This window comes from Pagrus major, chromosome 12 (assembly GCF_040436345.1).
Source record: "Pagrus major chromosome 12, Pma_NU_1.0".
Taxonomy (NCBI): domain Eukaryota; kingdom Metazoa; phylum Chordata; class Actinopteri; order Spariformes; family Sparidae; genus Pagrus; species Pagrus major.
In genome coordinates, this window is record NC_133226.1 from 19,985,607 (window position 1) to 20,012,401 (window position 26,795).

The window sequence follows — 26,795 nt, forward strand, 5'->3', positions numbered from 1 at the left end:
AGGAAGGTATTCCACTCCTTCCCCTCCACCACACCCGCCCACCCACACATTCCCACCAGTGTGCACACACATACAGAAAGCACTTCGCACTTGTGATATGGGTGTGGTTTCTGCTGTGCAAGCAAGAGCACAAGGGAGCAGGCGTAATGACAGCCGGTGTAAATATGAACGCTAGACTCTCGAGGCCCCGGTTTGTGAACTGATTAAATGCAGTTGATGATGAGGCAAGCTGCACGAAAAGAAGCCTCCAACAACACGTAATGAGCTCCTTATGTCAGTGTTTCAATAGGGGCCTCTGCTTTCATGAGTGCATCGCCAGCTTACAAGCTGACCCAGATCACTCAGAGGATGTAGATCATTTCAGTCGGATCAATTATTCATAAAAAAGATGACAGGGCTTGCTTGCTACGTCTTGATATGCCAGAGACATTATCTCGATGGTGGCTCCTTAATGGGTAATGTTCTGCACTAAATAGGGGAAAGCCATAGTCAGCAGTTTACTGAAATCAGAGTTAAATCAGAAGTCATCCTCCCCCCTATCTTCTGCTTTACTTTTTTCATTTTCCTGTCGTTAGAACACTTTGTACTAAGGGAATGGCATATAGGAGAAAAGGAGCATTATTATATGCATTAAGTCAAGGTCTCAGTGTGACCAACAGGGGGCTCTGTGCTTCCATTTAAAGATGTGTATGGTTTGAAATGCTCTCAGTACAAGTCAAAGTAAAACTGAGCCTTAAAATGAGCCATTATTTTTCCAGATAGCATTATATTTTGATTGATTGATTGATTGATTGATTGATTGATTGATTGATTGATTGATTGATTGATCGGTCGGTAGGTCGGTCGGTCGCTTGATTGATTGATTGGTTGCTTGGTTGGTTGGTTGCTTGATTGATTGATTGATTGATTGATTGATTGATTGATATTTACTTCAAACATGTAATACAAAAAGAAAACAAACAGTATATTAAAAAAAAATAAGAATAACAAAGTGAAGATGGAGAGAGCAGAAAAGTATACTTATTTAACCCTACCTCATTAATTACATCTTAATCGATATTTGCAACTAAGTTTTTCAATCACTCACTAGAAAATGTGATGATTCCACACCTAAGCTCACTGTACAGACACCAACACATTATTAATTTATTGAATTATTTCTTGCTGACCTAATTCACTGTTATTGTTAAAATCAGGTGAGGAGAAATGAAAGAAATGTACACCGAGTTCTTCTTTTAAATAGAGCAGTTAGAGCTGATTTGGCCAGCGATGATGCATAAAACACAGCAGGGTTTCTAACTTAACTGATTATGAGATGAGATCTGATCCAAGATCTTGGTGACTTACCACCACAATTTCCTGAGAGAAACCCTGTGTGTAATGAAGATAAATGTCTGAAAGTCTCACATGGTCTTATGAGGAAATACCTTAAAGGATAAGTTCACCAAAAAAATTTAAATTCAGTCATTATCTTCTCACTTCCATGTCGATGGAAAGTCTGATTAGGTTTCATAGTCCACAAAATATTTCTGGAGCTTCACAGCAAAACAGCGTTCCAGCATTCTCCTGAACAGTTGAAGTAAAATGGCTCCATACAGCTCTTCCAGCGTAATCCAAGTCTCCAGAAGCCCTGAGATCCCAAATTGATTTGAAAAAGACATTATTTACACCCTTGAGGTGCAGTCGAGCTCCATGCACCCACTTCAGACTGAGTGCACGCTTACACTTAGATTAGCAGCAAGATTGAAGGTTTTGGCTTTAAAAAGGGCGTAAATAATGTATTTTCAAATCAGTTTGGGATCTTGGGGCTCCTGGAGATTTGGATTACACTGGACAAGCCGTTTTGTGTTTGTTTTTTTAGAAGTCCCCATCTACTTTAGTGGTTTGGGAGAATGCTGTTTTGCTGTGAAGCTCCAGAAAAGTTTTGTGAACTAAAAAACTTCACCTGACTTTCTATCGGCACGAGGGAGACTAGATAATGACCGCATTTTAAATTTTAGGTGAACTTATCCTTTAAATTGGGCTATGTAATGAGTCTAGTCATATATTAACTACAATGATCAGTAGATGAGATGCGATCCAAGATCTGGAGGGAGTTTCCTGAGTGAAACCCTGCTTATACTGGAGATTAAGATCTGAAATGTCTGAACGTCTCACGCTGAGAGGAAATACCTGAACAGAGGAACACACGTGCACAAAAGTAGACTCTTGATGCAAGCCTGTACAGTGGTAGGCACTGAAGAGCTATGAACGGCCGGGACCCGGGTCAAGAAAGACTGTATGAAGCAGAACAGTATTCTAGGGGAGAAGATGTTGTAGATTAAATAAATATATGTAAATACATCGCTAGAGAGAAGCTGCACAGTGTGCCCAGACATTTTCTGAGGAATGGTATGTGCAGAAATAATGTTACTTTAAAAAATTAATTAAGGCCAATTTCAGTGACAAATGCTTGAAAACCAGTCTGCTGATATAATGAGAGGGAAACATTCTTTTGTAGCAGCCACTGGAACACATACTGTACTTTGCTTCATGAGGAAATGAGGAAGCAGAGATGCATTAACATAACCAGTGGACCCTAATTAACATTACATTAATATTGAATGAAGCATAAAGAAGGACATCTTTTAAGGGCACTGTGAAGATTATTGTTGTTACACACCAGTGTTGTTGAGCATCCCTTTAATCTGTAGTTTTAGGGTCACTTGTATATTTTAGTCCACGATGGATGCCACAGTTTTGTTTCTGTACTGCTGAACTGGCTTTTTCAAGTCAAAAGTCGTTTGATTATCCTCGTGCTGCTGAGATTCTTCATCTATGTATTCATCAGTATGCTCTCAAAATACTTAGAATAATGCAACTGCATTAATGTTAAAATGTTGTTTTTTTAAAAAAAAAAGATAGATAGATTGCCATCTATTTTGATAATCGATTAAACGTTTCAGTCATTTCTCAAGATAAAATGTCACATTTTTATTTGTTGCTGCTCTGTGGTTTTTGGACCGATGGTTGGGTGAAAGAAACAAATTGAAGACGTCATTTTTCGGCTCTGGGAGATTGTGATGAGCATTTCTCACAATAATTTGGCATTTGATAGACTAAAAAATCAATTGATAATGAAATTACTCATTAGTTGCAACCCTGATAGATAGATTTTTTGATGCAAACAAAATATGTTTATATTTATGTAATTACACTGATTTTCAGAGCAAAACTTTCGCACACCTTTGGATCGACAGGCGTGTAGGAGAAGACAAAGGGCCGACAAAATCAGGACAAAATCTCCCGCAAACTGTTCACCTCACAGAGGAGACTATCTTAAATTGGCTCGGCCAACCGATTTAAGATGGTCTCCTCTATTGTCTTGATGAAGGTCTTTGTACTGAAATGTTGTTTTTTTATCCTGATTTTTTATCCTGATTTTAAATGGTGCTATTTGTAAGAAAAGTTGATTTTTGAGTCTCCTTCCCAACTCGTCAAAAACCGACGCTGTGGGATGGCAGCCAGCCCGACGGACAATCAGCATTTGATGAAAAAACTCAACTTTTCTTACAAATAGCACCTTTAAATTTCCTTGCACTTCTAGTCCATTTGTTTGTATTTTATTCTGTATTTTTATCTGATTATTACTTTGCCTGTAAAGCACTTTGAATAACCTCTGTTTATTATAAGGTGCTGTATAAATAACTAACTTGGCTTGCTTGTCTCTTGTTATTCTGAGTGTAATTAATTTGCCATAAAAAGAGAAAACACACAACAATTAAAGTTAAAGTGTATGTCTCATCACGATAATATCGCTGCCGTGACTCCTTTAGATCATGATAATCGTGTGGTGACAATCTGATATCTTGTTGGAACTACATCCTGCACACACTAGGTTACTTAATTTTAATGATTGGCTCAATTAATTTTAATGATCTCCATACTGTATGCATGGGAAAAAGCTGGAGTATTTTATCCATGCCTCCGTGTGCATCACTTGACAGCTCTGTGTAAATCTTGCATGCCCCCCCCTCTAAGGCACCACCACACTTCTCTGGTGGAAACACACAACCTCTGGTGTGTTACAACTCCTTGGAGTTGGGATTGAAACACGCCCATCCCCTTGTTGACAGATTGACGTGGCTAATTCCTGACGCAGGGGGGCGCTGTTACATCGGCCGAGGTCTCTGCCCGAGTCTGGGTTCAACACATTAACGTGTGTGTGGTGTGTGTGTGTGTGTGTGTGTTTGTGTGTGTGTATATCCAGTGAAAATTACCCGGAGACGGACTGAGACAGTTTTTTGACCGTACCAATGTGTGTAGCCTATAAATATATGATACCAACCCCGGCGGAATCATCTCGTGGACACAAGAGTATATCGAAAATGAGGGAATAATCGGAGGAGACACCACGGCGAGGCTCGTCTGTAGCTAACGTTTTGTTGAACTGCGAGTGGGATCACAGCTGCTGGCTACGAAAATGTCGGGAAAAATAGAGAGCAAGCAAGGTAAGTCCTGCCCGGCTAGACGGAGCCACACTGCTCCACCTCGGGATACTGTATAACGGGTTTCCTCACACGGGGCACACGGATGGGCTCTGTGGAGCGATACACGCGTTAAAAGGGGCTCCAGATAACGCCGGACCTGTATATCCAGCGTAAACGGTGGTTTAATTAGGCCTTTATGGATTGTTCTTTCCTCGGCTATCCAGTTAAAATAAAGGCGACACCGTATCAGCTAGCTGGATTTGGCTAATGTCTCTCTCTCTCTGGAGCTGGGGCTTTTGTGTTCTGAGGGATAGCTTGTTAACTAACTGAGCAGTAAATGAATGACGTTGTTATTACTCCATGTAGATACGGAGGGCTAGCTCTAGCCTTCACAACACCGTTTTAGATGTGCTATCATCCCGGAGCTCGCACGGTACTTCACCGGCGTTTCACCATTCACTCTCAGCTCTCGTAAATACACCCCTGGTTTTGATTGTTTGAGAGCATCGCTAACACTCAAAAACAAATCTCGGTTTTTTTTTCACCGTAGGAAAAAGAAAACATTTCAAGACGGTTTATACAAAGAGCACTCTGGGTTTTAAATTATTTTTCTGCTTCACAGTTGGCCGTTAGCTAACATTTAAGGTTTGTAACGGCTGCTAGCGACAGCTAAAGGTTAGCTTTTCCCAAGCTAACGCTAGCTGCGTTGTTACCTAGTACACTGGAGTTGTGATGCGTTCACGCCCAAGACTGGTGTGTGTATTTGTGTTGTGTTGCTTTCAGCAGTGTGCACGTGGCATTTTTTTTGCAGCTTTGACCCTCTTTTTGTCTACTTGTTAGTCTGTCATTTTGTTTGCAGCGTTTAAGAGGAATAAAGCACAGTAAGAGCTAGTATGAGGGGGGGAAACAGGGTGGTCTCGGTTGTGCCTTTGGAAGGAAACTTTATACCCGCCAGCTACACTTGCATCCCACTCCACCAGCTGTCTCCCTGCTTCGCTCCACATACAGTCCTGTCCGGTGATGCCTGCAGTAAATGGACACACACACACACCCCAACACACACTCACAGTCAGATCCCAGTAACAGGCGGGGAGGGAGTGTCATCCACCACTAGCTCAGTCATTCTTCATAGGCGTAAAAGTTTCCGATTCCTTTCGTGTCTTGCAGACAGATGACTACATATGGTCACAGCTAAATGAAAAGTCAGAGGCAGTGTGTTTTTCTTTTTTATTGTGGTTCAATGATGAGTTAAAAGCTAATAAAGGCTCCAGTGAATGTGGATAATAGTCCCTATGAACCCCAATCCATCACTTCTCTCTTGCATCCATTGTCCCTTGTGGACCCGGGCCACTTGTTGGCCTGTTCTCTTCCACATGTACCCATCGATCCCGTATATATGTACCCAGAGGACACACTATGCCGGACGCCAGTGAAATGGAAACAAGCGGCAAAGCTGTGGATTCATGGTAGCACTGAAAAACTGCAGGAGACATAGCTTCAGTGTCAGCCTCTTAAGCCTTCTCCTCAGAGAGAGAGAGAATGTGTTGTAGGATTTGAGGAAATAGCTGGTGTTAAAAAGGAGCCTGTTGTCTATGTGGGCTAAGGCTGTGGAGACTCCACAGAAAGGGGACCAGTTTTAGACCTTGACAGAAGGAGATTAATTCACTGGTGCCTCGAGGAGCAAATTAAAAGGGAAAAAGATTTGGAGAAATAAAGTACTCGCCTGTAAGTAGGGATTCCTGCACACAGATAAAGTCTCGAGTTAGGGTTTAAATAACGATGCAGTGCTACAAAGATGTAACATGCAAATGGTTACCATAGCACACAGAGCAAGTGGGACTATCAATGCACACATGGACACCAAGCTCCAGCAGGAGACTTATGGCCGGCATTTCTTCCGGAGCATGCTCTTTAATCACCATAGAAACTCTGTCCTGCTGTCACTGACTTGTCCTCTTGCTTCGGGGTGTCGGGTTAACAGTAGCTGTGTTTACATGGACCCTAATATTCAACTAATAATCAGACTAATAATTCAGTCAGGATAAAAATGTCTAATGTAAACACCTCACTCGAAAGAGACTGATCCGAGCCAGCCTGATTTGAATTAATTTTCAGTCAGATCAAGAGGGGTCTTTTAAGGTGACGTTGCTTCCAGGAGGGACAGAAACATCTGTCTGTGGCTGTTTTTTGTTGGAGATCTTTAGATATTTAAGGATTATTGAACGCCTTGGTTGAAAGGCTCGAAAACAAAGATGTGTTCAAACAAGTTTGAAAGATGAACGGAGACGTGATCCACCAAACCAGAAGCGCAAATTTTGTTCCCAGGACACAATAGGGGTCCACCTTGAACATTTTATCAACAGGTGTAAACAAATGAATTAATGTAATTTTCTCAATAAAGTTGGGGGGAAAACCTGTATTCTTTTGCTATATTTCCGTTAGATTAGCTGCTTCACAGCTGGCAGAACCACTTTGCTTCTTTCAAAAAAGATATTCTGATTAAATGTTTTGGGGCATGTATCCATTAAGTTGAAATTTCTAATCAGTCAGATTGATTACCTGTTTAGAGTTGCTTCTGTACCCAGTTATGTAGAGAAAGGATGTCACCTCTGAAGGAATCACGTGGGTGTTTTTTGTGTCCGTTTTCAACACTGAACCCCATTCTCTGTATACGCACCCACATGACATCATCACTCAGGCAGCCCATAAACAGATTCAGTGTCTGTGATGGTGCTGCCCAAAAGCCAAAAGCAGCAGACAGCAAAGTCATTGCGATGCCAGCGTCAGTGAAAATGAGCAGGGTGGAGGAGATTGAAAATATGGGGGTGTACGTGTGTGCGTTCACACTTTATGTACTGTGTTCTACTGGTTTAAATGGACTTTGAGAATTAATAAGTCTCACTGCTCGTTGCCAGAATATGTGCAGACTATAAAATCAGTTTAAGTCTGAAGATACCTCGAAGCTTTAAGGCTCAAATATCTGGTGCCTTTTTCCATGCCGTGTTGAAAAAGTACTGCACTGTGACCCGAGTAATGGCACATTTATAAAACCATGTGTTAGTGCTTATGCATGGATCTTGTGCACACATTTGCCACTTAGTACAGTGGGATGCTTGTGTTGCCACTGTTACATTTCTATCAAAGAAACATGTCTTTGATGTTGATTTTGTATTTGACCTTAAAACAAGAAACAAGCCTTTTGGGACTTTTTTTTTTTTTTTGCAGTTGCAAAATGCGTGTGTCTTTATTTCCCCCACACAGACTGGGATCGTGACACAACATTTTTGGCATGACAGTGTTGCTAACAAAGTTGTGGGAGTAGCGCAGTGTTTTATAATTAGCCTGTAGACTCTTCTCTCACTGGTCAGTCAATGGTAGTAGCCAGCCTCAGCGGAACTGATCCATCAGTTCCTTATTTTAGGCTCGCTGCCCCCCACCCCCACCCCTGCATAGCGTGTGAGTGTGTATCTGTGTGTTGTTGCCTTCGACAGGGTTTAGCTGCAATGCAAAGAGTCGACTCTCAGGCATTCCTAGAGTTAACACTGAAGTGTAAGTCATTTTGATGGCTTTGTGTTTGCTAAGTGGTTACTGCATCACTTCAGACTGAAATATCTTCTTGTCTGGCGTACAGAAATAGCAAGCCCCACATGCCTTAGTCACCAAAACTCTGAGCAAGAGCCGAAGTCGCCGTGATTACAAAAGGGTTCCCTGGATGATTAGGTTTACGCACATTGCTGATGAGTGATCCAAGTGTTGCACAGGGCAAGCTGTGGGTCTTGGTTTGACATGCTGCAATTTTGAGGTTTGATGGCAGAAAGCATCTCAGCCTCCCTCTCCCACAGAATGAGAGGCTTGCCGTTCCCATATAGGTTTAGCTGTGTTGTAATTAGGTTTTTTTTTGTGTGTATGGGAAAGCAAAAAGAGGGAGGGAGTAGAGCTTAGGGAGAGAAAGAAAGAGGGCGGAGAAAAGGTAGAGCATTGATGGGAATCGAGTCCCTGCACAGAGAGAGAATCAGGGAGAGAAATGGATGGATTACATGTTGGGTAATGACTAGAGCGGACTATCGATGAGCAATGGAAGGTCTGTGAAGGCAATCAGGTTTTTGTAACATGACTATTATCAAGGCCGTTCCATCTTCAGCATCTTCGAAAGAGCTCAAGACGACCGTTGAGATTGTTTTCGGAAATCTCGTGTGTAATTCAGTACGAATGCTCCACCTTCATCCGTGCTCTTGAGACTTCTTTCTCAAAGGGGCTCATCTTATGAGATGATGCTACCCTTGATCTCTCCGCTGTGTGTTGGCCTACATGCCAGAGAGCAGGTCATTTATTCCCGCAGGTGGCCTGCTCACCTCCTCTTGTCTGTTCAGTACATCCCAACTCCAGAGAGCTGTGGGTTGGACCCTCTCCAGGACCACTGATGTCAGCTCAGACGGCTTCACTGAAACGTTCTGTCCAGGATTATGTAATTCTTGCTGTATTTACAAGAAGAATTATTTAATAAACAGTCGGTTTGGCAAAAGCACATCACTTTTCAACTTCCCTCTGTGCTATTTGTGGAACTTTCCTCTGAAGTGCTACGTAGTGTGGCTGACTCAAGACAGGATGATCATGCGGACCAGTTAGTTTGTGACTAACTCTCAGCTGTGTGCAATTGAGTGATAGCTGTGAAAATGCTCGCCTGATCAACAAGTCATCAGTATACAAAACGTTTAGCCATCAGCAACACTCCTGGAGCAGTAGCTGTGCGGACTCTTGGATGGGCAATATAAGTTGGAGGGGCCAGGCCTCCTCAGAGGACACAGACTCCTCTCTACAGGGGGATCTAGATGAGGACACAGGTAAAGACATGCAGATCTATTCAGGCCTTCTCCTGGTGCAAAGTAGACTGAGACTTTGCTGTTTTCTCTTTAATGCTGATGTCAGTCCATTGCTGTAGAGTTAAGTGGATTGAAACGATTTCGCCTGAAATGGTTAAATCTTTTGCATTTTATTCGGGTATTTAAATGATAAACATAACAACGAAGGAACTCGATACAGCTTTTTATGATAAAACTCCTTGTTTTCTCCACAACTCAAACAGCAGAGAGCCTAACCAAGTCAGAAAAACAGGCATGAAATTCAATGTAAATGAACAGGCCAGAACACAGACTCTATTCACAGGGTTCAGTTTGACTGGCACAGTTACCGGAGTAGCTTGTTACAGAAGTTTCAGGCACACTATGCATTTATTCAACAGTTTTTTTGGGAAATAAATGCATGCTTGCATTGTTTTTCTGGAGGGGAAGTGTACTTCTTTGTTTAAGGCTGTTGTTGGAGCCGTCGCCAGTTTTGGAGCTTTAATGCAAAATCGGCTCGCTGGCAGAATGAAATGCAGGGGACATTCCTCTCTGTGCTTTTTGTGTCGTGTGGCTTTATGGAAGGTGCTCATTTTCTCTGCTGAAGTCTTGGGTGGACCCAGCCCGAGGAGGCTGCTCTGCAGGCCCACAGCCTTCCATCACAGGCTGCCTCTCTGCCTTATCACCTCCACAGTGTGTAGACAGAAGCCATAGCTTCTCTAATCTGGGCTCATCAGGTGAGGATCTGCCTGTGTGCCAAGGTGCTGTAGTCTTAATCCAGTTACACAATACAAAAATTGGTTTTGGTTCCTCTGTAGTCTTGCTTCACCGTGGCAGCTTAGCCTGTTTGTTGACCAGCATGTTGGGGTTAACACGGTTTGATTTATTAATGTTTGTAGTGAGTTTGTGCTTCTCCCTTTAAGCTGTGTGGACAGATCCTCCCTGGTGAGCCCGTAGCACATAGAGGCTCCATAATTAAGGTAGTTGAGTCCATCATTGTGTAATTGCACAGTGCAGAGTGCCATAATACCCTGTTTTGCAAACACAGTCTGTGGTACTCTCAGCCTAATAAATCTTTGCATTTCAGCCCAGACTCATATATTTGTATGGTTGTGTGTATCGCGTCGGTCTACCCTGACCTGCCCGGTCTCTGTGACTGTGATGACTGTCATTGGGGTCTGGTAGAGTGAGTGATGTGTTTCAGACAGATGTTGTTACAGATAAGGAGGTCCCAGTTAAGCCACAGCTGAGTTGCTAATGATGTTTTGAACTACTGTAAATAGTCCTGACTGCAGTGAAGATCCACTGAAAGGATCCGCAAGAAGATAATTTAATTTTCTAATCTCATATAAACTTAATCTTGTCACCTGATACCAATCTCAATGCATTTTCGCAAAGAATGCAGCTGTGTTAACTAGGGTTGCGTAAAGTCCACCGTGAAATATGGCGATGGATGATGACATGGGTTTTTTTTTAGCCTGGGTTTACTAGGTGTATCTGATAATGTGTGTTGGTGTTGTTCCCAGAACATCATAATAAATGTTGCTCAAGGTCCATCATTTCAACATCAAAGAAAGCGACCAAGTCCACAGTTCAAGCAATCTGTCTTTAACTATTGATATTTTTACACTTTTTACAACTTCACTTATTATTTCCCTTTTCTTTTCAGTTTTCTGTTGCTGTTTGGTTAAGTTTAGGGAATAAAAATACTTGGTTGAGGCAACAAATTCACCTGGTCAGGTTAAGGAAAAGGTACTTAGAAATATACACTTTTTACACAATTTTAAACATATGTTTGAAAGGATAACTTCTCCCATGTGATTATTTTTCCAGTCTTTTTCCCTGTGCAAAGCTATTACATTACAAAATGCAATCAGTCATTTGCAATGGAGGTCCTGAAATAACAGTGATTATGATTTTCCAGGAACAATACCAACACGGCGATAACAGAGTTGCCATAAGGCAGGAGATGCTTACCAGCTCACCACTGTAGTCAAAGTCGCTTCCCACTGGTACTCTGACAGCAACTTCCAACAGTCCGACTGCAGTTCAACTCTCTCATCCTCGCTGAGTGAGCATCCAACAAACAACCCATGTCAGATTAAGAAGTGCCTTTGTCTGTGCATCACATGTCCATAACTTAGTTGTACTCAGCAAGCTAAGCTAGGAAAATGCAAATAACAACGGCACGATTAAAGAAACATCATTGTAACCTAGCAACTTGGGATCACTGACTGAGCTGGTTGAATATAAAAAAATAAAACGGGACATGGAGACATAGTGCATTAACCAGGAACAACAACTTATTTTTATATTTTCTCCCACATGTCACAACTCCTGCCTTATAGCAACTCTGAGGGGACACAGTCCGTTTACTCGTTTTAAGGGACAAATATTGTAACTGAATTATTCCTAAGTCTTGGACACACTCGGGATGCTTTTGTCTTTTAATCCTGCATCCATTGACTTGCTGGAACAGGTGTAAAGTAATCTTTAATTAGACGCTAGAACTAAAACTAGCAGAACTGAGAACCACTACTGAAACTTTAAATGTGTTCTATGGTGTTTTCTTTCAGTTCTTGTTTTTCAGTGAGATTTCAATTGAGTTCATGTTTCAGCTTCCAGAGATATATGTTTTCCTAACATTTCTCTCACAGCTGCAAGTTATGGATACATATATTACCATTTTAAACCAGAGCCAGTTATTGGCAACGCATTTTGTCCAAAAGAAGACAGAGTATTGCCATTAAGCACTACCTGTGATAGCATGTCAGTTTGATTGAAGAAACCCAGTGCAGTGCATGGTTATTTAATGTACCTACAGACTACCATGCATACATTACAAATGAAGTGATGGCCACCAATGAGATTGAAGAAAAGAAATACCTGTATGCATTTTGCCGCTGAAGTAAAGTGAGCAGCAGTGAGAGTCAGATATAGTGAGTGGCCTTGGTGTGACTGAGAGCAACAATCTCGATGGCTGCCGGAAAATGTGGAGATCCTGAAAAAAGAGTTTCATGTCAAGCTGTGCCTGTGTGTGTGCTTGTGTTGAGTGTGTCAAATCATTCAGACCCCAGGGTGCCATGGCTGGGTCAGGGAGCTGGCACACAATGAAGGGGATGTCCCACAGTTGCTGCCAGTTTCCGATGCCAGTCTAAATCAGGAATGGAGAGAGAAGTTGACATTGCTTGAAAAGAAGTCAATGCTGTTGTCAAGGCAGATGTGGGCGTGTGTTTGTGTGTGCGTTTTGCCTGGTTACATAAAGGATTCTGAATCTTTGGTGTGATATCTTTTTATCATACCCAAACAGTATGACATACTTTCAGGCAGACACACACAATGTTTATTCTGTCAGTGATTATGACCAAGCCTGTTGCCCTGTGGGCAGAGGGTGGACTTTGTCTCCCTTCAGTGACCCACTTCTTTGTGAACGTCATACAACGTCAGTGAGAAAATACGTTTTTACGATGGCAGTAAAACACCCAACAGTGTGCCTATATGAGCTTCCCGAGGAAACTGTGAAATATTTTGATAAAGTAAATTAAGTGCCTGAAATCAGTGACCTTTGGTCTGAGGAGGTTAACAGAAAAAATTGGATTAAAACCACAAAACTTTCATTGTTAATTCTCTTAACATAAATAGATCCTTGGGTTCATCTTATTTCCTTTTGCCTCATTGTTGTCTTTCCCCTTGATTCCACTGGGCGCGTCTCTGATACCTGGCATGTGTGCCGCCTTTTTGTTCCATCCTCCACGCGGCTTCATATCCCACTGGGAGCGTTTCAGAAGCGGAGCATCATGCGTACCTGATGTTGTTGACTTGCTCAGACTGTGTTTATTTCATCGTTTCTCCTTGTTTTGTTTTTTTTGCTTCTACTGTGGTTGAGTGGGCTACGTAGTTAAATCGTTTCATTATGCATCTCTTTTAAGTGTGTTTATTGTTAATATTTACATTATTGTTAATATTTACTTTGTTGTGCTCTATTTTTATTTTGCAAATTGATTGGATGCACTATGCCGTTCGGCTGTCTGACTTCCTGTCTGGCCCGATCTGCTCTGTGCAGAATCACTCAGGTGTTAATTTCAGACCCTGGAAACAGGAAAGCTATAACCTTGGTAACGCAAGCTCAGTGCTTCGGCTTACATTAATTGTGTTGGACTTGAGTCAGGTTTGGACTTATGAAACAAAACATCTGTCATGTTCGGGTCAGGGGCCGGTTACTGCTCTCTTGGACTTGGTCAGGCTCAGACAGAAAATGTGACCAAAGCCGCACTCTTGCCAGGACTAACAAAAACTCTATGCTTATGATCCATTTTCATTTATGTTAGTAAGGGATAGCAAGATCAGGCAGAGTCCTCTTGTTTATCTTTCAAAGAATACCTGATTTTCACTTGATGTAATGTCATTTCTGCTTCAACCGTAGGAACCCTAGCTTGTTTCCGCAGTGTGAGAATGAGTGTTTTAGATATAATAAATATTTAAGAGATGCTTCAGCAGCATCTTATGTTGCTATGCTGGAGCTGGAATAATTGCAATTACGTCATCATCAAATGCTTTTCTTGATAGATCTCCCCGTCATGATTGTACCTGTTGCAGAGGGAGGCTCATCACCGTTTTCATTCGCATAATGCACAATTTGACTTTATATTTATTAAAGCATGGAAGTGGGGCAACCTGAGCACACACAATGGACAATTTGATGGTACCAGATGTGTTTTAAAGGGCCCACAAAGTATAAATGGAAATGCACACACATGTATTGGAGTCTTCTAACATAGACATTGTGCAGACTTTGTGCAGCTGCAGCATGTCTGCATTCACAGGAAGACCAGAGGACAGAGCGTCAGTCGATCAATAAAATTGCTGGAAGATGATATTCAGTTATGTAAAACTTTTTTCAGTCATTTTTTTTCACAGTAAGGCTGCTGGATGATGCAATATATGTATCCTTTTTTAGATATTATTACATCAAAAAGAAATGTGCTGCCATTAGTGGATTGGACCATAAAATGCATTAATAAAAGAAATTGGCATACATCTATATTTTTTCTTCATTTTAGCTTATTATCAAGCCCTGATCCCAAGGGACCCTCAACAATAGAGCTCTCACAGTCTTTGTCCCGCCTTAAACTCACAAATCAAGTTCCTCCCAACTTTGTCCTACCCTAACACTCAGTTTTAATGTGGAAAAATGTCAGACCACAAAAGAGACTTACAATCTCAAAGCCTTTTAATTTACTTTTTTCAAAAACTTATGACACCACATTAAACTCATCTCAGAAGTGATAGATCAATGATTTTGCACAACAACACTAGAACACAAGTCTTTAATGAAATAAATGTACAACACAAATTTAAAATCCCCAAACAGTAAATTATAAAGCACTTGGCCACTGATTCATGTACTTTCTTCGACAGCACAGACGGAGAGAAACACATTCATTGTTGTGTTTGTGTGCATGATGATTAAAAGAGCTGAAAAAGAAACGGTAAAGTTATTTCAGAGCGTGTTGGATTATTCATCGCTTACATAGTTTAAACAACCGCTGTCTAATTATAAGTGGCTGTGCGAGGGCGAGTCTTGCTCTTTGTGACACGTCTGTCATCCAAGCCTATTTTTAAGGAGCCGTGAAACAATCCGAATGTTAAGACATTGGTTTGCCACAGTGCGAGATTAGATGTATTATTTGGCATCTGTCTGTCGGTGCTGTCCAATGCGGTGTGGGTGCGCAAAGTGTCAAGAGGATGACAAGTAGCCCGCCGTACAGACAAGATGAGCTTTGTACAGCGCTCTAACGCGGGGAGAGTGGTACCACTCCTCACTGCTTGAGGCCATTTACTCACAAGAACGCTGTTGCTTATGCTTCTCTGTCTGTATCTGTCTCTGTCTTGTACTCAGGCAGTGAAGTGATTGGTTCTCTTGTGGCTGTTTGTCTATGTGTAGGATCAGTCTCCTATCTCAAGTGCTTTATAGTGCCTGTTTGCCTCTCCCTCTCCTGCCAAACAGCTGCCGTTCACTGAGAAGTCTGAATTCATCTCGGTGGATCACAGGGTTTTTAGCTGTCGCAGTGTCTCTGTTCTCGTGCTGCTTGATGTTACAGATACTGACAAGCTGGGTATTTATAGCACTTTGTGTTTCTTTAGTCTATTGGTTTCACCCAAGGTGAACCTTCTGCCTGCCTGCCAGTCTGCTCTGACTTTGCCAACACACTCGGTTCAGAAAGCGCACTTTAAATGGAAATCTAGAAAATGCAGTACACCAATGTAACAAGAAGGTCACTTGAAGGATCAGACTGCTTTGAGCACGTTTCTGTCTGGTGCTTGTGCGTAGCAGTGAGCTTTCTTCCTTTGTCTAGGTGTGTGTGCGCACTGTGCTATTAGGTCTTGCCTGTTTAGGTGAGGTAAGTTGTTTTACAGGGGATCTGTAGGTTCTGTAACCAGGCTGCTCTGGACTGTGAAGTGTGTCCAGAAAAGAGGGAGCGGCTCTCAGTGAGGTAGACAAGGGACAGGAAACCGTGCCAGTGGCCTCGGCGTCAGGGGGGAAGGAACAGGAGGGGTACCCAGGATGATGTGTACGTGTATATATGTGTGTGTGCATGCTGTGTGATTTCCCGCTTTCAGCCTTCTACCTCACATGTGCTTGCCCTGCCCTTCAATAAAACATTGTAACTGTGTGTCACTGCCTGTCGCCTCACCCATTACTCATGTCACTTCAGTCGAATCATGAGCTGTCACCACTCAGCAGCAACATGACCTACATTCAATATCAGAATTAGGGCTGAAGCTAACAGTTATTTTCATTATTGATTAATCTACTGACTATTTTCTCAAAATAAGCGACCAATTGCTTGGTCTTCAAAATCTCTCGAAATTAGTTTATTTAGGTATTATATCAACACTACTGGAAAAGGTGAAAAACACCTGGCTCAAATTATGTCTCGTCTAGGGCTGCACAATATAGTAAATTCAATTATATTGCAATTACACTGACAGATATTGCTATTGCAAAATAACTCACGGCTAGTAGGATTGTTAGTTTTTGCGTCATACTTTTCATTTTCACAAAAAAAAACTATTAAAATCATGATGATGTGACATTTGTTGGGATTTGTATGTAACACTTTTTCATTTAATTGGTCAATTTCTGTGAAACAGACACCACAGTGCAGTGAATTGGCCTTTCTTGGGGTATTTTTTTCTTCCTCAGTCACAAAGACGTCATGATGTATCATAGATGATTGCATGTGTATCGAGTATTGCAGAAGCGCTGTATTGTGAGTAATTCTGTGATTGTCAGACATCTTATTGAAAAGCAGGAACTAGGATACATTTCACATATTTATTCAAAAAATGACTCAACTATGTTGATCGTTTATCAGAACAATTGCAAATTATTTTTCTGTCTATTAACTAATTGATTATTTAAATAATGGTTTCAGCTCTCATAACAGTCATTGCATCTTTTTACCTCAAGAACAGTGAAATAACAATAACTAAAGGAATGGTTAAATGGTTACCTGAGGTTACTAATTCTGTAACCCCTCTTCTCTGAAAACTTAAGCGAGCTGTCTTATTCTGGCCCTACAGTGAGATACCCAAACAAGAACATCATTTTTAACTACCACACCTCTGCATTGGGCTCTGCGTAGTGCTGATGTGCTCTATTACTCACACAGTTTACATTTATTATCATCCCAACAAGGATACTTATTCTTAAGGTAGAACCATAATACAGTAAATTAGCCCATGTGAGTGTTATTTGATATCAAGAAACAGTTTTTCCTCCCTTCCTACAGTGACACACACTTTTTCTTTCACTTTGTTGTTTGCTCAACTCTTTTGTCACTGTGCCAAACAGTGTGTAGAGCTTTATAGTTTTTTTTTTATTTTACAAGTGGGGCATCAAAAGCTTCCCTGCTCATGTGCTGTATAGACCACATTCTATTTATTGTCGATGCTGTTGAAAACCAGGCCCTGTGGCATCCCCTCTACAACCTTTTGCTTGTGGTTGAATAGTTTAGAGGGACGCTTTGTGTGCTCATTTGTTTCTGTCTGGGGATGTGGATGTGCATTGTGTGTATGCGTGTGTCTGTTGTACATGGGACAATTGAGTGACCTAGGCCTCAGGGCTCCCCTCCATAGTTTTCAATACAACCTCGTTGAACTCTTGTGCCAACTGCTCCCATTAACCAGCTCCATTAGTCCGTCCAGTGCCCACTATGAGACCTTAACCCATATTGAAACCATACAGAGTTACTGCCAGAGAGTGAGGATAATTTGAATAGTCATAATAACAGCAGTTTGGCAGAATGCAGTACTGTATGTACTGTCGCCACATGCACGATCGCTAATAAATCGCTGTTAATTAAGTTGCAGTTACACACAGACATGCTAACATAAAAGGGAGGGTGCAAAAGAGTGGCCTTCAAAAGCAGTGAAGCAGAGGAATGAATGAGTAATAATAATAAAAGTAGCTTGGGGGTAGGGGTTAAAATGCAGTCGAGCTACCAGCAGTCCCTACAGTAGATACGGATTTGTTTTTTCTCAAACCCGCAAATGTGGTCTTTGACGTAACAACACACTTACTAGAAAAGGGGAAATGTGTGGGCTGCAAACAGTAGTACCAGTAAGAATGAAGTACCAGTCAGAGCAGCAGTCGTAAGAATGCACAGATATGAGACAAGATGCTGTTACCCCTGGTTAGAGAGAGCGTTGGAAGAAGGATTTTTGTTGCCTTCATAGTCAACAGAGGAGGCATTGAGGCGAAAGTCCTGTAAATGTTTACGCCACCACACAATACACAGGCCTAATGGTCCCACCCTCTTCCAAAACACCACCTTCCAGGCTACTGGCCTACATCTGACACAGTATAGAGCTCTGCGTCAGAGTCTTATTGGATCGAAAAATGTACCGATCTGAGTGGGTGGTTTTTATCCCAGAGAAAACTTTAATTGTCCTCATTGATAATTAATTGCTTGACCGAAACAGTTCATGAAATGTCTCCCTTTGGATTAATACTGTGATTATATTTCACATTACCGACTGAAAAGACTAATTCTTCTCATGGTGAGCTTTAAATACAACCACAGCAGCCACAGTCAGCTTCCCCTGTGTTGTATCGCAGAAAGTCCCCACCAGGACTGACTGTTTATTTCTGTCGCCCATGCATCAATAGTTTACCTGTCTGCTATTTGACATACTGCTGAAAGAGCACACCACTTTACCTTGCAAATAACATTATTCATCATTAGCTTGTGGTTAATTATTTAGGCGTATGCAAGAGTTTTGTAGATTTACTCCGACTGATGCTGGATTTTTGGGGCCAATACCAACAATAGTGAGGATAAAAAAATTCCGATAACAATATATGGATGGATGAAGGATGATATTATTTTATATACAGTATACATCAACACACATTTTTTTGTAATTAACACTCAGATGTGGTCATCAAGCACTTATGAAAAAGATACATATGTAATGGAGGCAGGATATTTTACAGTTTATCAGTAAACTTCACTGGGAGTTCAACGATTATACATTACCCCCCGAGCATCTTTTTCTGCATTATTTTGTGTTAAATAAGGTTTCATATTAGTGCATATTGGACAACATATACCGAGATACCTGTATATCTGATATATATATATCTGACCGATATATCACTCTGGCTCTTCCTTGTATAGTAGCCCTTGATAAAATGATGGTAAATGACTATTAATATAGAAAACTTACTACAAAACACAAAAAACTTTTGCATTGCATGCAAAAAGACATTGTATATGTCCTTTGTCGTATATAATTAACAGTTATGGAACAGAAGGCACTATCCTCATGAGCAGCACACCAGCACTTTTCCTTAGGGGTCATCATTCCCTCTGCTAGAAAAGTTAAAATGTCAGTGAAACTCCATCCATTTAGAAAGCCTAACTTTCAGAGTCAACAACAAGTACTTCAAAGCTTCATACTGACCCATACCCCCAGTATCGACACATCATCAACCACGTCTCATCTGCGAGCTGTGTAATTATGGAACTGTGAATAGTCTGTTCTAACCTCAGCTGCCTTGAGTACAAGCGAGTAGTTTATTTTAAGCGATGTTATGACTATAAAACATTATGTTTGTTTCTGCCTCAAACCTTATTTTTCTCTCATTGGACTACAGCAGTATAACCAAGTGACTTTTTGTGAGAAAAACTGTTGCAAAACATTGCTAAAAGCCATTGTTTTATTGCTGTTAATGACAGAAGATTCAGACAATACATCATGCATCGTGTGATAGCTGCATGTCTTTCAAAGTGCCATTAACTTACACATTTCCTTGCCTTTAAAGTGCAGCAAAAAACTTTGCCAAGAACTATAGAACGAAAATGGCACTAGCATGTATCAAAGCAGAAAAGCATGGTGTATTTTTTGCATTTCTAGCATAAATAGGTTGTTTGTTTTGGTGTACAGGGATGATACATTTTGTCCCATTAAACTCCACTCTAGATGTGATGGAAATATTTGGATGTGTTGTTGTCTAACTTTAGCCAATCATCCAGAGAAATAAGAACACAACACCCGATAAATAAACTCAAGAATGCGAGGTGTGTCACCAAGAGATTAGGCTCGGTTTTGTTCTTATGTGCCTCTGCACGCTGCTTGTTGCTTATTATGCTTTAATGCAACATATTTTCATACCCACTGATAATTCTAGTTTCAGTTCACTTTGCAGATACGTCACACAGTTTTGCGTGAGACTGTTTGATCAACTGGGACTCAGTTCACATTTGCATTTTGAATGTTATTCTCTCCCCTCTCTTCTAAGCTTTCCAGGCTAAAATAACCCATCAGAAGTGGCAAAACAGAGAGAAAGTGGAGGAGGGTATTTTTGATATTCTTTTTATCTCAGAGTGCCATCTCATGACTCATACAGGTGATGATGTCTTGTTTACAATGCCGGACTTTCCCTGTATTCTCAATCATCAGTCTGCTGTGTCTCTTCTGTGGTTAGATGTGAAAGCAGATGGCACTAACACTCGCATGGAAAGCGAGTGGTTTTGACTTTTTTTTATAGTTCTGTTAACTGTGGCAAACAGGCTAAACATGGGTGACAAACGCAGTCTCATTGAGCAGCTATGGATCTGGTTTAGTGTTTTGTAATATGGATCTGCGTTATAGATCGCTTTGTGTTGGATGGCCACGCTCTGGTAGCCATGGCTGTCTATGCCTTCTGTTCCCATGCAACCAAGCACGCAGAGCGCCTCCATCACCACATTGATATTTGCTCCCGGCCATTGACCCCATGGATGGTGGGGCTGCTTTACCAGTCATTGACATACTGAGGGGCGTGTTTGTGCAAGTTATTAATAGCATAAAATATTGGCTGAAGTAGATTTTTATACAAGAAAAAGATGTCAGTGTCTTGAACAAAAGGCATGAATAAAAATAAAAATAAATGAGATTTCATAGTGGCTAATATCAACATAAACGCAGATACTGATTTATCTGTGATAGGCCAGTATCTGCTGATATGTCTAGCTGATCTACCAGTCAGGCTCTAACTGCACAGGACAGTTAAGCTACTTTCTATTGCTTCAGTTAAGTATTCATTTAGTGATTTATCATTGCTCAGTTAGAAATCGCTTATAGTTTATTGTAATCCCTCATCTAATTTTTAGGAAGTCAAAATGATTTGTTTATTTCAGGACTTCAGAAGTCATTGGGAAGTGAGTGGCTGAATAAATTCAGTACTGGGATGTGTCAGTTTGCATTGATAATTTGATTGTCCACATGGAATCCATCTTCTGCATCTCATTTACTCATTTGTTAAGTGAAATACAATAGATAGTAAGTGGACTGAGCACTTAGCATCCACTGTATCTCATTTACTTATCTCAGTAAGTGGACTGGATGCTCTCAGTCTTCCCGTGGCTTATTGTTGAGCAGCATACTCAAACAGCACAGCTGGAAAACTGTAAAACACACCACTGGACTTATTCCTCCATTACTTCTCAAATCAGCCATTAACCAGGGCCACGCTCCATACGAGGGCTTCCTCCACTCCCTGCCATCCTTGGACTGGAGCTTGACTTGCAAGTATACGAACAGAGACTGCTGCATCCTATAATGCTGTTTGTTGATAACCAAGGACATAAAGGGGATTCCTTTTAAAAAATAAAACACAACCAGCAGGAAGCCAGCCACTACAATGGAGAGAATAAATAATTCACTAAGCACTTAACTATTTCCTGTTGAATTTTCCTCTCTTTCCTCTCCATTTTTCTCCCCGCTGTTCATCCCACATGCCTCAGGCTTGCATTCCATACTCTTGCTTCACAGCAGGTCTTGCCTGTGGAGATAGGATAGTCTGCGGTTTATGTTTTACAGTGTAGCAGACTAAGTCACTCACTATGTCGCCAGTTTTATAGACAAATAAGGCCTCACTGCAGGCAGTGTTGCTTATCAACAATGCACTGTGTATTTACATATAGCCCAGGGTGGGGTGTCTCTCATTTTCATAACTTCTACTTATGTGTTTCAAGAATTAATGTATTCTGTGTCTTAACATTACAGTATTTAATATGTAACACCAGTTATTGTCAGCGCTTGTTTGGAGTAGGCTCTCTTTTGAATCTGCTACATCTGAGTAAAGATACATTTTTATTCAAGCTAGCAGCACGGCTTTAGGGATGGGAAGGGTATGTTGATACGTTGGTCCTGACTGTAATACCTCATCAACTATACAGTGGTTTGCCATGAAAGCTGGTATTTATATCCATGGAATATCTGTAGCTAATTTTCACTAAAAGCCCAAAAAATGAGATTCAGGACAGCCCTAGTTAACATGCTAGCATGATGTCATTAGCATTTAGCTCAAAGCAAAGCTGTACCTATTTACCGTCACACAGAGCTGTAAAGTGTTGTTTACATTTAGTTGTGTAGCCGTTTAGAGCAGAGAGTGCAGTACTATAAAGAAATGCAAGTTGAAATTTCAAAGGAGCAGATTACCAATTTGAATTCTCCACACATCATTTCAATTCTAGCTGTCCTTTTTTTGCTTTATGAGAAGATTCTCATCTGAAACTGTACACACAGCTTCAGATTAGTTACCCCCTTACCTTCTTCCCTCTTCAACAGCTGGCAGAGTGACCTTTTTGACTCCTGTTTCAGTCAGGAAACAGGAGTCAAAAAGAGTTTAGCAAAAAGAGTTTAGCAGGCTCAACAAGTCCATATACGCAGGGCTGGCACACTTTCATTGAGCAGTCCTCGCTGAGGGGAGTTCAGCAGGAGGTGACAGCTGTGTGTGTAACCTTAAGCACAGCCTCCCCTGTATCCCTCCACTCAGTTCGCATCCTATTCCTAGAGTGAGAGGGGGCAGTCAGGGGCCGACCAGCTGTCCTGTATAGATCACACCTGTACTGGACAAGAACCAGATCAATCTGCCAGCCTGTCAGATCTGGAGAAGATCATATGTCATTGCTCATCATTTGTGTCATAGGGAGCACAACCAGCAACTGGGATTCTGGGACTTCCTACTCAATATTTAACTGTTCAGAAGTTTGGTCAGACAGCAAGAAAAGTACACATTGTCTCAACGAAACATGAAGCTACATGTGTGCTCTATTTAGTTAGGAGTTTTTTTGGCTGTTTTCATTTACTTTGGCAGCCAGACAAAAGCAGGGGAAATCCATGTTTGTTTTTAAAAAGAAATATGAGTTGATAGTTGCTTTTAGATATGTTAGATGAGGATTGTGAACTGTGTGTCTGAGTTGTGGTATTAGAAACCCCCTGGACTGGTGGAATTTCCACGGAAGATAATAGATGTACCTGGATGGCCGCTATCTTTTATGTTATTCGGCAACAGATTTCAATCTAGAGGTCTTAATTGGCAAATGTGAAAACATTTCAAACAAAATCAATTTAAGTTGTATTGCATACATTTAACTGTGTGTTTTCGCCAGAGGCACCCATAAATTTACACTCCTTGTGTGTGTATGTTTGTATTTACGTATTGTGTAATTAGGCTTTCGAGACAATCCGGCAACTGGAAGGCTCCTGGGGACTCAGCTATACCAGAGTTGTGTGAGAACTCTCCCAGGCTTTGTTGGAGAGTCGTTCAGACTGGAGTGTTTGTTTTAAATGTCCCCAAGGCCTTAAAAAGCAGCAAAGTGTTAGGGCAATTTAAACGCCTCCGAAAGATATTTACATACTAAATCTTTCTCTGTTTGTTCTTTATCTGATTTTAGTGATTCCCTGATTTATTTTCTATTTCCTGCATCCTTCATAGCATCTTGAATAATCTGCAAAATTAGAAAGATAAACAAACATGAGCTGTTTATTATTTAATGTTGTATCGCTATAATATTCACAGGACCCTTGATTGTAGAACTGTAAACTCATCACACTGTCTGTACTCTGCAAGTGACTGCTGTGAGGTTGCAGTACAATATAGTGAGACTCGGGGGAGTTGTGTGTGTGTGTGTGTGTGTGTGTGTGTTCAGATCTCTGTGGGACTGTTGCAGTTTACAACAGAGGAGACAAACCTCACCCTTTATGGAAGTGTAACCACACTTTACTGTTTATCAGGCCGCCTCTGCTGCTGTATTGCGCTGTATTTATAGGGAATGGGAAAGAAAATTGGGAGCCACTAGCAGGAATCAACAATTAAAAAAGTGTTATGAACGATTTGGTCAATTTTACAGTATATTACAGTGTCGATTTCCAACTCTTCTTTGTTCACTAAATTGAATTTTAAGGCAGTAAAAATCCAAATATTGGCAACAAAGAGACACACCAGCATAAAGGCGTGTTTCAACATAGGCAGCTGAAAAAAATAAAGGAAAAGAAATGCTTTCACTGTGAGGCTTCTTTCAGTCTTGGAGTCCATGGCTAGTCAGATTCAGTGTAAGAGACATTACAACCAATGACATCACCACCTCATAACTCTGGACGGCAGCAGGCAGGCAGCTGGGGAGAGCTGGGAGGGATGGCCGGCCCGTCTCTGGTGGAGGAGTGGAGGGTGGACGCTGAGAGGCGTACATGACTATAACAGAGCACTTCACTGTATTCTCTCCCTCTGACTGAATTTCTCTCTTTCACCCTGTTCATTTCTTTCTCTTGATGATGTCATTTCCATGCTGAGCCAGACTTCCAGCGAACTCTAGAGGGAAGGCGGGTGGAGGTGGTTTTCTCTTCTGAGAAATGAAGAGAGAGCGAGGTGTTGGAGAACTGAATAGGAAGCAAAGGAGACGGGGAACCAGCCCCGTGTGGATGATAAACAGCTGAGCCACGGGCGCTGCAATGGTGTCTGAGGGACCAGCTGTATCGATCATGGTGGTGACTCATTGTGCTGATGTCACTGCTTCTCAACTCTGGGACTTTGGGTTGCAGCTGTAAACTCACACATAGTCCTTTTGGGACAGCATGTTGTGATGTTAGCCACAGTCCCCCGCACTTGTGCCAGGGATATGGGGGAAACAAGGTCAAACAGATAGGATTAGGTGAGACTAAATCCATATGGAGGCCTGCTGCGCAATCAAAAGCATACGGGCCGCTCTGCACTCTGCCATAATATGAAACCTTGCCAGGATAGCACCCTAGAATGCGGCAAAATTGGCTAACACAGGTACGTATAGCCTCAGGGTACAACAACAAATATCCTCTCACACTGTCAGCCCTAGTGTTGCTGTTCTGACTCTATTTAGGTGCAGTGAAGCAGCACAGCATCCCCTGTGGCCGAGCTACAGAGTATTGATCCAGACAGCTGTTGAGATGAGCAGGTTGTCGCAGGGTCTTCACTGTGTCTGGCCGACAAGCTGAGTTTTTATCTCTTTATTCCACCAATGGTGTGAATTGGAAAAGCAGATCACACACGCCTTTTAACACCCACATGAGGAGACTGCTATCTCTGCTACATGGTGGGTTTGCCTCTGCAGTGACATAACTGGGCTACTAATAAAGTTTACAAAACGTCTACATCAGTCCTGTGCACGTCATCTAACATTAGAGTTATGTTGTATCTTAACAGAGCTGACATTAATGTAGGAAAATAAGTTCCCCTACGTCTGTCTGTGTATGAGAGAATTAACCTATTTGGATGTTAGGAACTAGGTCAAATGCAGATTAAAGGTGACACTGCAGTCATGAGATATCCAGTAACTTAGTTTATTGAATCAGCCACGCACCATTAGTAACCTGCGGAACAGCCAGTGTTGAAGTATTTTTTGCACATTGAAATAAAAAGTGCAGTGTAAAACAAGAGCCTGAGGGGTCATGCATGCCTCATCACATGTATCGGCAGGAAACTCCGCTGTAAGCGTTCTAATCAACATTTTTAATGACACACACAGCCGTCCTTGGCTGCCTCAGCAAACTTTGGCTTTTGCTCCGACTGAGGGATGATGAGGATTAGGGGTGGAGGGAAACAACAGTAGGGTGGATATGTGCGTGGCATTGGATCGATGGTGCAGATGAAAGCACCACCCGGCTGAACGTCTAGTTTGGGGCGTGTTTCTGCTGGTGATTGCTATTCAGGATTCAGTGTTTTTCTTTTGTTTTTTTCTGCTGTTATTCACTTTTTTTTAGGTTTTAGGTTTTCTTACTGTCCATTTCCATTTACTGTATGCGTAGTGTCCTTGCTTTCTTCTAAACAAAGTAAGAATAATATTCAAGTACACTACAAACACAAAATTGTGCATTGGTCATTTACATCATTTACACATCCATATCAACCCAGAAGGATTCTGCCTAGGGGGAAAAGAAAATAATTTTAAATTGGAACAAATGCCCTAAAAATGAGTATATCACTGCTACACAAAATCAGCCCTTATAGTCAATAGGTGGGTATGCCATTGACCAATTTTCTGCAAAGATATCATTATGAGTTCTTAGTTTAATTGTAATTCTCTCCATTGTGTACAGCATTCAGTATTTTTAGGTTGATGGCCGTGGAATGTCAGATCCTGCTGCCATCAAGCCGAGGGGAGATTACACTGGGTACAGGTGTAATTTTGTTGCTGATAACACCCATGCTTCCTACAGACTCCCTACACTGTTATTAGTATTTATCCCCTGAGTTCGGTGTGGAGATAGAGGGAGGGGGGCAGAGAGGTGAAGGGAAAGACAGCGAGTGAGCAGTCAATTCTCCTGGGATTAACGGAGCGGGGGACTCTCCTCTTCCCCAGATGCAATCAGCACTCTCTACAGTGAACAAGTGGGCTTCTGCTAAATTACTCTTCTGTTATGAAGCCTCTCTCAATTATGTACCATAAAGCAATTTTCATCCCAGCACTTACCAGAGTATTTTATTATAAACACACTCTTCTGCTCTGTCCTTGTCTATCTTTGTGTGCGCTTACACATCTGCTGGAAGAGGCTCTATGACTGTGCCTGTTCTGCAGATTGCTCGTTGGAAGCAAAAAAATCTAATGAAATGCGGATGTTAAAAATACTTACAGATAAATATGCAAATAATGTTTTCCTTTCCTTAAAAATACCAGTCTCG

At 41.5% G+C, this 26,795-nt stretch overlaps 1 protein-coding gene across 5 annotated transcripts in view; it reads left to right on the plus strand.

The window, feature by feature from the left end:
* The first annotated feature begins 4,198 nt into the window (after positions 1–4,198).
* rapgef1b (Rap guanine nucleotide exchange factor (GEF) 1b) overlaps positions 4,199–26,795 on the plus strand; it is a 45,927-nt gene continuing 23,330 nt past the window's right edge. For 3 of the 5 annotated variants that reach the window (XM_073477417.1, XM_073477418.1, XM_073477419.1), the window contains exon 1: positions 4,200–4,490. In XM_073477417.1, coding sequence (XP_073333518.1) covers positions 4,463–4,490 — 28 coding nt within the window. In that variant the 5' untranslated portion in view covers positions 4,200–4,462. Of the gene's footprint in view, positions 4,491–26,795 lie in introns of all 5 variants that reach the window. The other 2 variants (XM_073477421.1, XM_073477420.1) reach the window with 2 other exon arrangements.